Source organism: Saccoglossus kowalevskii, chromosome 17, assembly GCF_978046115.1.
Source record: "Saccoglossus kowalevskii chromosome 17, keSacKowa6.1, whole genome shotgun sequence".
NCBI classification, from domain to species: Eukaryota; Metazoa; Hemichordata; class Enteropneusta; family Harrimaniidae; genus Saccoglossus; species Saccoglossus kowalevskii.
The window spans coordinates 24,912,618-24,926,417 of NC_140657.1; the positions used below are offsets into that span (position 1 = coordinate 24,912,618).

Sequence of the window (13,800 nt, forward strand, 5' to 3'; positions counted from 1 at the left end):
CAATGAACAAATTTTGAGAAAGTTAGGGAGTTGATGCAAGCATGCAAATGAAAGCAAGATGGAAGACAGCGCAGTTTCCAAATCAATGAAAAGACCAACACCTGATAGTCCTGTGAGTTTTCACTTTTTGTCTGCTTGAGGGTACATTCGCTCACAAATTGTTTTTTAGGCGGCCCTCGTTTGCCAAACTACAGCTTCGTTTTCTCTGAAATAGATTTCGACCACACAAGTACGAAGTCACTGGAACAGATCCTAAGGGCCAAAACAAAATCCCATACCGGAAACACGTGTAGAATTTTGCATCTGAAACATTATAAACCAATTCATAGTGCAAATGTGTAATCTATATATATTTTTATTATTATGTATTATGTGAAGAATTTATGGTTGGGGGGGGGGCGCTGAGGTTTTTGAGGGGCTACTCACTTTAAAATTGGAGATTGTAGGCACAGTCAGCTGGCGTGTGTTATCTGGGGTGTAAATAGAAAGATGAAGTTGCGAAACAACACTTGACGTTTACAGAAAATCTAAGCTGAAAATTTTAAGTTTTACTGGTGATGTAAAAAAAGAATTTTTTCCATCATAATAAATAAAAATCACCAGATGCTGACATCTAAAACCATGTAATTATATTTCGGCAGTTTTTTTGAAAACTGAATAATTGCCAATAAGCATGAAGATGGTGAACTATTTTTTATTTGCTATTAACTACTTTACTTTGACAAAGATTTATATTAGAAGGTATGACTATTTTATTACAAATAATACTTGATTAAGCTAGAGATGCAGTTTATTTTGCTTGCTTTTTAATTGAGTAATTAGACAATGAAGATGGTAGTATGTATCCAACATGTTACTAGTATATATTTTCTGAAATCTTATTATACAAACTTTTTGCAAAACTTGTCTTTATTTTAAATATCCAGAATGCGTTTTTGATTTTGGGTCAAAAATATGCTTTTTTGGGCAAAAGTGGTTTAAAAAAAATTAGCTTAAAAACTTCAAGTTCGTTTGTGGGTAAAATTACATCACTGGATACCTTGGTATACTACTAATTCAAATGCGTCCACTCATCTCTCTAACGGCTTTCAAAGTCACACAGCATGACTTCAAAGTTCAATCTTTTCCTGTTTTTGCATAATTTATATATTTAAATTAATTGTAGACTTGTTATTTTTGTTCCACTCGCCGTAATAAACTGCCTGGATGCATTTTGAAGGGGAGTACCTTGTCAATAATGTGTGAAAATTTCAAGACAAATGGCCAAAGCGTCTATCAGCTATTTCAATTTAAAACTCAAGAATTCACCAAAAATAGAAGACGAGAAAAAGGCTAATTTGCATATTTGCGTGTTAAACCGAGAATTACTGCTTTGTCATACTTCGTCAGACTTTCTAGACTAATGAAATTGAAAATTAACGTTATAGACATAGACATTTGATGTAAAATCGTTGAACAAGAACAACTGCTTTTACCGGTAAGTATATAAATCAGAAACACATCATTCGTACCAATGTTTTGATGGGGTCGGTAATAACACGTGGCAATGCCCAGTAAATGTGACGTCATCTCATGAATTATTAAACAGGGGGCGGTTCTAAGAAGGTGACCTTTTATCACGATCAAAACATTGCTTCTTTTCCATGTATTTTCAATAAAAAATCCACGAGTATTTCAGAGCCTATGGTTAACCATGTAGTACAAACTGGGTTATTAGATTATTTATCCTCGATGATTTTTATGTAGTATTGAGAACCAACTCCAGAAAGTGAACGCACAATAATGAATAATCGCGTAACCCTAGAATCGAAACACAAGGCACAGAAGTTTTGTTCAGCGCTTCCAATCCCATTTTTCCCACTGCAACATATTTGTTAAAAGAAATATTTGAATTATGTTCGTTTTTTAAGGAAGCATTTTTTTTTATTTTTGTTTCCCCCGATTTTGGTACGTCCCATTCAGGGATTTTCTAAAACAGCCGCAGACAATCAGCGTACAGATGTACGTACAAAACATGCTGTTGTACTACCGGCGACGGTCACCTGCAAGAAGAGAGCTCCAGCACCTACCGTAAAAGTTCTAAAATTTCGGCCGTTTTTAAATAATTTGTGTTGGAAATCTGACATGTTTTTAGAGTGCAAAATTAAGGTGCATTTTCGAGCGGTCAAATTTTTCAGTATAGATATCAGCAAATGAAAAAATGGGGATTCTAGACAGTGTGCTTCGTTTCGACAATGAGCTGTTATCACTGTAAACAATGTTAAATTATTCTCACATGCTCAGTTTATTTTTTAAAAACAATTACATTTGTATTTAAAAATAAAATCTCTCAGTCAATCAGAAACTCGGATTCACGCGGTTTGATGCCTTCAGTGTAGCTTTAGCCTCTTCCGACATAGAAATCTTCTGAATCTTCTTTCTACGTCTCTTTCTTTTTACACCCCGCATAATGTAATGATAACAATTAGGAAAAAAAAACGAGGAAATATAATGATTTGAGAATAATTGCACATGTGCGTGATTGTATGAATTATGACCCATACAATCTCGATTTGCATATTGCCTATCAAAGGTCTTGCTTACTCGTGCAAATTAAGCAATTGGACATAAACATTGCGACGCGCACTGTCAGCGGCGCCATTTTTATATAGTTTTGAACACTTAGTAATTTTGAGCAGTATGCCGTAGTAGCTGCAACTTTGAGTTAGTTTCAATCTCCAAACAAAATTAACTATGAAAGTTTTCAAGAGGCTTGTTTTGTTTTCTGAATATTTGTATAATAGGCTAATAGCCATGATATATCGATTGAAAAAGCTGTGATACTAAGATAAAGAACATGCTCTCTTGTACTTCTCAAAGTGCACCCTTTAGTCAGCTACATTGCTCAGTGATTGGAGGCAACAATAAAACTACCACCCATAACATAGTAGTAAGTTGAGCCAAGATGTTTTCTATTACATGTACATGCCTAATGATGCCTTACACAAGACAGATATACATGTACCACATATAAAAAGATTATTAACCAGCTATCATTCATACTCAAAATAGGTTTCCCATTGCAGTAGTACAGCCCTCGTATTAGAAGCTGAATCACTAATAGAATCTGTATCCATTCGTTTTGAGAGCTAAAAATTAGTAGATTATTGCCCGACTATAGACTTTATCAATGAGAGGTGCTTATAAAGCTCCATTTTACATCCTGTTTTGCTGGTTTTGTTTCCTACGTTAACAATTTCATGTCTGTTTTATTCCATATGTCAAAGTTGATATTTGTGTTGTATTATTATGCTAATTAGTATGTAAAAGTTGTGCCAATTAGCATGCAAATTAGCCATGATGCTTTCATTTTATCCTGGGGGGGGGGGTCATTAAAACCTTGCAGCGTTTTTTTAAACAAGGCCTGATTTTCAATTGTAAACTAGGTACAAATTCAACAGTCATATCTGGGTACTACATTCATCAAACAAAAAACGCTTTATGGATGTATGGGCTTTTTGTCAACTGACACTCTTGGAATGCCTATTACCCATGAGTCTCTGTTGCTTTCTCAATCATGGTAAAAGGGTGTTAGATCATTATTTCAAATTTAACAATAATTCCTTTTATTTATGTTTCAGGCATCAGAATGGAAGAAATGGAAGCATGAAGGTGAGTGATTGAATCTTCAATTTAAGGAGATTGATCCTGTCATTATTTCGCCCTTATGCTATTAATGGGGTCACTCAAGAGAAACACATCTGAAATGTTGTTGAAAATTACAAAATGTGCACATCTTTGCATTGGTTTTTGTGGTGAAATTATTTCTTCATATTTCCAAATTTTGTTCCGTATCAAAAATCGAAAATAAAATAAATATTTTAACACACAACACAATGCAAAAAATTAACACACAACAAAACTTTAATGCAAGAAGACACCGCTGTTCAAAATCAAAGTAAAATGGCTGCCAAGTAAGAGGGCAATGTCTCAAAATACGTATTTTAGACGTGATTACGAAAAGTATATATCTTTTTTCACTTTTATCAAAGCAGATTAATTTTACATTGAAATATTTAAAATAAAAGTTAAAATAATTAACCCTTTTCCGGTCAGGGGAGTTTCACGCTATCAGGTTAACAGACTGTATCGACCACAGTTTTCACATTTTTTGCAATCTGTTCGCATTCACACTTCATTACCACCATGGACAACAATTTCTCGTATAAAAAAAAATCACCGTTTTATTTCAAAACACATTTTTTACTGTCGTTAAGTAACGATGTTTTGTCCTTTGTACAGTCTCAATAAACACGTGTTAAACATTGAAATAAATATTGCTTAATTGAAAACACATTACAAGCAAGTACAAGGTCACTACATGAATGCAAGTTCGAAGTAAGAAGAAGAAAAACACGCGAGTATGGGGATATTTGGGACATGTACGGGGGAAAACGTGTTTGACGTACTCGACCGGTCAGCGTACATTTCAAATTGCAACGTATATTCAACGACTTGAACTACATGTGTAACATATTACAACGTACTTTCCGTGACTTAACTGATGTTATATTCAAGCTCTAACGTATATTAACCGACTTGACCGTACGAGTAAGTCCACACTTACAACGTATATTTAACGACTCAAACTGAGACTAAAACGAACGAGAACGTAACTGCAACGACTTGATCGGGGTTACCTTCACACAGCAACGTATATTCACCGACATGACTCGATTAACCAACTAAATATTTCAACGTATATTTAACGACTTGAAATAAAACGAACTAGCGAGAACGTAACTGCAGGGACTTGGCGTGTATATATACTCACGCAGAAACGTATTTCCACCGACTAGACCCGATGAACTATCCTGACATTAAAACATATAAATACCGAGTGAGCATGAAACTAAATTAACGATAACGTATTTTCACCAACTCAAACTATTGTACAGTTCGTGACGTCCCAAATTTATTTGTTGTACGCCTTTCTTAGTCGGCCACCCCGGCGGGCTACTCCCATGCGTCTGCCTGATGTCGAGGGCTGCTCTTCCGTACTTCGTGTTTGTGTTCCCACGGTGCATTTTCCCCTCAGTGCCATGTTGTGATGAAAAGCAGTGAAACATTCGCCTGCGTGAAGGTGAACTTTACAAATTGGGCATCCTTTCGATGTTTCTGATAATCGGCCACTCGCTGTTTTTCTCCAGTCCTTGCTGCACTGCTTACACGATTTTTGACGCCCGGATAGTCTGCATATTTCGCGTGAATCCATGTTTTCACTACAAATAAATGACGTGTTACTTGGAAGAGAGCCAACTTCTCTTATGGATTTTTGAATTCTACTTGAGTGTCCACCAATCAGTTGTTTACCTGTGCGGATATTGAAGAATTTGTGCGTTACTTTAGTCGTGCGATTCAATGCCTTGAAACATTCATAAGCATTGACCAATGCAACATCTATGAGGTAACAGGCCATGTAGATCCACCAACGATTGTTTTTTCTGCCCGTGTGATAGTATTTTCGCCTTTGGTTAGAATGATCCACGCCACCCATGTGATGTCTGTAACATTGTAACGATACAGGCACATGTCTCTCGTCATCTACTGCTTCTGCCGACGTAGCCAGTGGGGGATAGACTGTATTTAAAATCAATATTTGCGCTCTGTCATCCTGGTATGCAGTAATATTGATAGTGTCGTCCGGTCTAGTTGCTGCTTTCATTTCACCAATTTTCAATTTCGGCTTCTTGCTTTTCTCCTCAGGAATTAATTGCGGCAGCATGGTTTTTCGATTTCGTCTGCTAAAACTACCGACCATGTACACTTTCTTGTCTTGTAATTCAAGGGTTGTGTTAACTGACATAAAAAGCGAATCACAGAAAAGAATGTTTTTTTTCTGTGAAGGGCTGTAGCAACCGGTGTGTTGTCTTCTTGATTGTCCCAGTTTCTTTCTTTCTCCCCTCAATTGTAGTTGTATATTTCACCCCCAAATATGGTTCAAAGTTTGCAATGTAAGATGTTGTCGAGTCGCACACCTGCCATATTTTGAAGCCATCACGGTCGGGTTTGTGGGGCAATCTCTGCTTAAACTTGGACCGTCCCTTGAATCTAATTATACCCTCATCAATCGAAATTTCCTGTCCCATCTGGTAGTATGATTATCGCCGACAATTTTCGAGTATGGGTTTCAGCCACGGGTTGATTTTATACAACTGGTCGGCCTCTGATTGTTGACGACGATGTTCAATGTCAGGATTCCGCCGTGGGTCATTTACCGGATCAGCTAAATGAAAATAACGCATTAGCATTTGAAATCTGGCCAGAGTCATTACTGACGCAATTCCCATATTCTGCAGAAAGGGGTTACTCGACCAATAATCGTTGATTGCTGATCTGTGATCAACACCCATACATATCATCACACCAAAGAATGCTTGCATTTCACTGAAATTTGTATTACGCCAGCGGGCATTTAATTTTTTTGCAATGCATTTTTGATGATATTTGGCGTATTTATTAGTCTCAATGGAAGCCAGTTCCATCAGTTCTGGTGGGATAAATTTGTAGAAATATTTCACCTCACGAGCATATGAAGGCAGTTCGAAAGTTGGTCCAGGTTCGTGTTCAAAAACTGGAATAGTAAATATATCGCCGTCTTCCTCCGTGGCCATTCTCCATTCACCAGTGCCGGAGGCAACATAATCAAATGTAGCACCAATTTCTGAGTCGGATTCATTTTCAATGTCGCTATCGAGTACAGGTGGGTAACGTTGCTCTAAAAAATCGTCATTCTCAGCACGATCTTCATCGATTTCTGAATCTGTATCATCGTCAGTTGCAACTATGAAGTCATCTGGTATTTTGTGTCGTAGCTCACCCGTTTTTTCGTCCAATACAAGTTCATCATCACGCGTGTCCATTGGCGATGCGTGTGCATACACAACACGCTTTTTGACTCCCGTGTGCGAAGCACAAAAGGGAGTCTTTGCAGTTACCCAGTCTGTATGTCTGTATGTATGTATGTATGTATGTATGTCACTTTTTTTTGTTCCACCGTTATATCAAGAATCACTAATCAAATTTTGGTGAAACTTGGTACATAGATGCTCTGGGATAATGCGCAGAGTTGATTAGGTTTAGGTAAAAAGCCATGAATATTAATTACCTAATTTGCATGATAATTAGCTGATTTTTACCTGTTCCATGACTGTTCCACTAATATCTGAAGAACCACTCATTGGATTTTGATGAAACTTGGCACATGGATGCTCTGAACTAGTGCGCAGATTTTATTAGATTTGGGTAAAAATCTATGAATATTAATTACCTAATTTGCATGATAATTAACTGATTTTAAGCTGTTCTATGACCGTTCCACTGATATTTGAAGAACCACTCATTGGATTTTGATGAAACTTGGCACATGGATGCTCTGAACTAATGCGCAGATTTGATTAGTTTTTGGTAAAAATCTGTTTATATTAATTACCTAATTTGCATAATGATTAATAAATTTTCGGCTTTTCCACTGATATCTCAAGTACTAATCATAACATTTCAATAAAACTTGGTACATAGATGTCATATGACATTGCACAGACCTGATAGTTTTTAGGGTAATATCAATATTTTAAGCTGTTCTATGACCGTTCCACTGATATTTGAAGAACCACTCATTGGATTTTGATGAAACTTGGCACATGGATGCTCTGAACTAATGCGCAGATTTGATTAGTTTTGGGTAAAAATCTGTTTATATTAATTACCTAATTTGCATAATGATTAATAAATTTTCGGCTTTTCCACTGATATCTCAAGTACTAATCATAACATTTCAATAAAACTTGGTACATAGATGTCATATGACACTGCACAGACCTGATAGTTTTTAGGGTAATATCAGTACATATTAATTACCTAATTTGCATAATTAATTAATTTTCAGCTTTTGATATTTCGACTAGTAATGATCATGTTTCAATGAAACTTGGTACATAGTTACTTGAGGACTGTGCAGAGACCTAATCAGTTTTTGGGTAAATATTTGTGCATATTAATCACATTATTAGCATAATTAGTTAATTTTTAGCTTTTCACCTGATATCTCAAGTACTAATCATCACATTTCAATGAGACTTGCGACATAGATCTTCTAGGACTATGCAGAGACTTGATTAATTTTGGGATAAATAATTGTTCATATTAATTACCTAATTTGTATAATTAGTTAATTTTTTGATGTTTTATGAATTTTAATCAGGGGTTGCATTAGTGTTTGATAATGTGGAGTCCCTGGGACCCACCCCTTATAAAATGTGTGGGTCCCTTAAAAATATGTGGGGTCCCTGTCGCTATCGCACTTTATTTTTTTTAAATATTTTTTTGCACGAACTATTACACAATAAACATAAACAGGCATTAATCACATTTATATTGTACTTTATTTACATGTTCATTCCACCCTATACATGTCAGCAATCAGCATTATTTACATGGTTTTCTTCTATTTTTACAGTTATTAAAATATAATGCTGTTTTTACAAATTTTAAATCATTACTGGGTTTACCCTCAAGTTCTTCATAAGCCAAGATAAATGAACTGGTGTCAGACTTAACTTAGACTTAATACGGTTCTGGCAAGAAAATGCATGGCCTCATAGAACCTGCCGGGGAGGAGATCTTGCAAATAACTAATCGATCCATGGCTTCTAGAAAAGTGATTTTTTTTCTCCCATAGTCACTTGTGTTATATAATTAAATAGTTCATTGTTTCGATTAATATTGTCCCAAGAAAACAATACACCCAAAATTTGTACATACTAGTACTTGGACCAGATTCTGCAGTAAATTCGCCTCTGGGCAGTTTGGGTTTTTAAAAAAATAAAATGGGACCAAGAAATCGGCGATTTTTCGGCAGATTTTATTTAATATTTGTTATTTAAATATTTAGGCGTAATTTTTCGGACATTACAATCTCCTGACGCCTAAATAGAGTTTTTATTCAAGAGTATGTTTTTTGTGACTAGCGAAAGTGCGTAATCTTCGTTTTGGTTCGAGTTGTTGTCACTGTAAACGATGTTAAATTATTCTTCAAATGCTCAGTTTATTTTTTAAAAAGAACTAATTTTTTGATTTAAAAAAAATCATGCCGTTTTCCCATCAAAAGCCAAGCCAAAAGATCGTACTACAACATCGGCAAATCTCTTCCGCGTTGCGTTCAATAACATTAACATATTTAAATGAGCTATGGTAATTTGAACACGTTGGCGTCATCCAGCATTTTTATTGGTTAATTAGCGATTTGACCTATTAGGTTAACCATGCAAGACAAGGAACATGGCGGATACTCGAAAGCATCGAGCGTTAATTTGCGACCGGAATTATTTGCTTACGACGAAACGAAGTTGAATTTTATTTGCATTTCATAACAATTCAACAAATTTTGTTACGTTATTATAATCACTACTGAATAATACCGGTAATCGACAATCTTGAAACTTAGCATGACTGGATTGCGCAACCGTGATCATTTGTTGCTCGGCAGTTGTGTTAGTTTTTACTTCGTTTAGAATATAATTTCGTTACCAATAAAATTAGGAAAAAAAAGTGTATTTGACGTACCAGGGTCGTTTTTTTTTTTAACGCAATCCAAAATTTATGACTGTTGCACTGTCTAAAAAAACCACTCATTGGATTTTAATGAAAATTTTTAAAGAGTACCCATCACATTTCAATGAACCTAGGACTATACACCATATTTGTTTTTGTTAAATATTTATGCTTATTAATCACCTAATTAACATAATTAATTAATACTGATATCTCGAGTATTCATCATCACACTTGAATAAATAATGCCGCTAGAAGACCAATTGACAGATAATATTTTGCATCCAGGAAATAAAATGCTCAAAGACAATAGACAGCCTGACTAATTTTGGGTTAAAATCTGTTTATATTAATTCTCTAATTACCATAATAATTAATATTTTTTGTTTCTAATCACATTTCAATGAAATTGGTACATTGTGCAGACCTTATTAGTTTTACACTTAAATCTGTTCATATTAGTTACCTTATTTGCATAATTAGTTTTCTGTGTTTCCATCAATATCTCAAGTTCAAGTAATTTTAATTTTTAATGTGTCTCCAATACTCTCAGCACACGGGAGTTCTTTCTAAGCTTTCTTTGATTTATGTTTAATAGTTTGTTTTTCGAGGAAACTCGCAAGTGTTGATTGTTCTGTATCGCATACATTTTCTTGTACCATTTCTTTGGTGACATCGACGCTTTGTTGCGTACTCGCTGGGTTGATATGTTCAGGCCCCTGCTTTTCTGCATTGGCAGTTGTGGCGGATGTCGACTGTTCCGAATCGCAAACATTGTCTTGCAAAAATTGTATCACATCTTCGACGGCACGTTGTATTTCAGCGTGATCAACTCCCGTTTCTTCGGCATCTGCTTTGTCGGCAGCTGGCGATTCAACCACTTTACGGTTCGTCTTCGATTTACGTTTGCCTCCTGGTTTGCCCCCAAGTTTGCCCCTGCAGTCCTTCAAAAGGTTTTCTTCTGTAATCGCATGTTCATTGACAGAGGAGACAGTCTCCGACTTTCGTTTGTTCTTATTCTTTTTACGCCTTTTCTTGAGTGGACTATTATCACTGGTGTCCATGGTACGTTCGGCTGGTAACTCACCGACGTCAAATGTTTCCTTTGCTTTGGATTTCTTTCTTTTCCCACGCTTTGCTGGTGAAAAATCTGTCGCGTCAATGTCAAACTTATCACTTCCCGTGCCACTGCACGATTGATGCGTTTTCTTCAGTTTCCTTCTTGCCTTCATAAAACACTTTCTATCTGTATAGGACGGCATATTAACGTATGTGTCGGAAAGGAGGCACACAGCGAGTCTGGGCTTTATCTCACTTTCTTCGGCCATATTTATACTAAACGACCAGATGTCCACAAGACTGCATCTCCCCACAATTTGAATATTTATTGTTATGTAAATAAATATGTTATTTTTTGGAACACAGATTGGTTACAATTTGCATACACATAAAATTGCATATGCTAGCTCAGACGGTGAAATCACGTGGACTTGAATATTTCCCACCAGCTGTCCCAGTCATTTTACGTTGGTGATTGCCAACATTCCAAGCTCAGCCATTGGAATCCGTCATGCTATTCATTCTAAGTGCCTGGACTATTTGCCAAGCTGGTCAAAATACGTTACTACCGTTACAATCGTGAATCGTGTCGTTCAAATATGGTTGTAATGCTGCAGTTTGCAATGTGGTCAAGGCGTTATTTTTACGTCTCCGCAAACGTCGCGTGACGGTAAAATAGTGAAATAAGCAGGCAAGTGTATAGAATTACATTCTTTATTACTTGGTTAATTTATTTGACTTGACGGAATCGAAAACAAATTCTCTCCCTCCATAATTTTGCAAGTGTAAAATATCAGGTTCCGTACAACGTATTATAAACACTTGACCGTCTGAGCAATCTAAATAGCAGGCCGTTTTTCAACGACTTAACCAGTTAGCTAGTTGGAGTGGTAAATTCTATCATACCCATATTGACGGCGGTTTTTCACCGACTTGACCGGAAAAAGGTTAAAGTAGTTAAATTCTAGCTAGTAGAATGGAAAAAATGAATATTAATTAGCTCATGAATATTAAATAACGACCGGCACTCAAGTCAGGCTGGGCAGAACCCTGGAAATATTACTCACTGATATTTCACTCTAAATGCGTTATGCATGGCAAATATCATCAGTCTGTCTGTCTTAAAAAGTACAACGAAAAAAAAAAAAATTGTGCAATGGAACTATTTTTATCGCTGATATATCATGAGAATGTTATGGTTGGTGAGCATGCTTTGTACAACACATGTATTGACAATATGAGGTTATTATGCGAATAGTATGCACATGGATCGTATTGTCGATGCAACTCCGTATTGCTGAAGTGCATATTTTGCAAATGTTTAAGTTCAGTGACGATCATGCATGCTATAGCACTTCTGCTTGCATTGTGTTTGAAATGTAATGTCTATAACCTGGATTGCTTTCAATGTTAGCGATATAGTTTATCAATATAAAATAAAAATCAGAACTTTCACACCAATGCAGAGATGGCTTTTTCCTGAAACTGTAAATTATATTATTTTCAGTGCTAGATGTATAATGACGGAATGCTCAGGTTCGCCATTACGGTACCATTTTTTGTGAATTGTATCACTGAATTAGAACTAAATATTTTAGTTGAAAGCTATATAATGTAATGACATGCATAAAATTTGTTCTGTATTTTTCAAAATGTTGATTAAGAACTGTTAGTAACTGGACATTATAGAAAAATACATTAAGGCAGTTTGAGCTCAATTCAAATCTTTGCACAACTGCGCATATTACTGCACATAAATGCAGTGCATTATGGGAGAGAACTTCCCATTGCACTGCATCCCACTGGAAGTAAATTATGTAAATGTTTTTACAATATTAGGATTTGTTTCAATAATAGTATCAATGTCGGTGAGAAAATATGGAGATATAAAGAAATAATCGCACCATAGAACCAATGTAAATGCCAATTTTGACTGTTTTTTCCATAACATTTCATATGCTTTGTATCTCAGAAAGCAACTTTGGTGCCTGGAATTTTTTTTTCATTTTCTGTATTGATATAGCATGAATCTATAATAATGAAAATATGAACATGACAGATAATCTTTAATTCAACTCAAACCTCCTTAAAATATGCAAAATAATCTAAAAGTGTCATTTTGTTTGACCTAGTCAGGAAAAACAGGACAAGACAAGTAGATGTGGATCTAGAAAAACAGCACAGAAAAGAAGCAGCACAGAGGATAGCCATTGAGGAAGAAAAGCAAAGGCAGAAAGAAGAGGAAGAACTGAAGAAAAAAATAGGTAAGTGCATGTGATGTTCGATTCTTAGGTCCCATACTTATCACAATTGCTTATAATCTGTCGTATTCCACTTTCAGTATGTCACTTCACTAATGCCTAGAATGCTGTACACCATTTAACTAATGCCTAGGCACAACAGTAGTCATACTGTGATTTATAAATCATTCAAAAGCAGAATATTTCATTGGGGTTCTGAAGTTCCATCAATTTTCACAAAATGTTGTTTTTATAGAAGCTTTTCATCAAATTGCCAATAATCTAGGAGCAAAAATTAGATGGTTTACACTGTCTTTATACATTCAGATTTATGCAAATGTCGCATGCCCTATGTCAAAAGCATATCGAAAAATGTAATACTCCATGTTCATTGGCCAGTTTAAACAAGATATTTGCAGCATTGTAGCTAGGCATAGTGTATAGTGAGTGAAACAATTCTAGGCTATATATTGTATGAGAGAATTCTGTTACTTTGAGTGGAGGAACAAGTTTGAGTCCATATGTAATATTAACAGTTATCCTGTATAATATTGATTGTAGGCTATAACCACACTATCAGCATAGCATTACCTGGTTCTATACTGGACAATGCACAGTCACCAGAACTAAGGACATACTTGGCTGGTCAGGTAAACAAAATGGCTATCTAACTTTGCTATCTAACATCTTAAAGTTCAACATAAAGTGCATCAGAAATTCAAATATGATGGATGTACACAAACTGCAAGCCTACTTACAATCTACAAATTCAACTTTATTTGGGGATATGTGCAATAAATTTTGGGTAATCTGTGACATTCTTTTCTAGATTGCCCGAGCTTGTGTCATTTTCAAGGTTGATGAAATTATTATCTTTGATGAAGCTGGTTTCTCTTCTGAGTAAGTATGC

At 35.6% G+C, this 13,800-nt stretch overlaps 1 protein-coding gene across 2 annotated transcripts in view; it reads left to right on the plus strand.

The window, feature by feature from the left end:
• Positions 1-20: 20 nt before the first annotated feature.
• LOC100372171 (28S rRNA (uridine-N(3))-methyltransferase-like) overlaps positions 21-13,800 on the plus strand; it is a 25,145-nt gene continuing 11,365 nt past the window's right edge. For both annotated transcript variants that reach the window (XM_006818367.2, XM_078010557.1), the window contains exons 1-5: positions 21-112; positions 3,621-3,651; positions 12,783-12,914; positions 13,452-13,540; positions 13,720-13,790. In XM_006818367.2, coding sequence (XP_006818430.1) covers positions 59-112; positions 3,621-3,651; positions 12,783-12,914; positions 13,452-13,540; positions 13,720-13,790 — 377 coding nt within the window. In that variant the 5' untranslated portion in view covers positions 21-58. The remainder of the gene's footprint in view (positions 113-3,620; positions 3,652-12,782; positions 12,915-13,451; positions 13,541-13,719; positions 13,791-13,800) is intronic.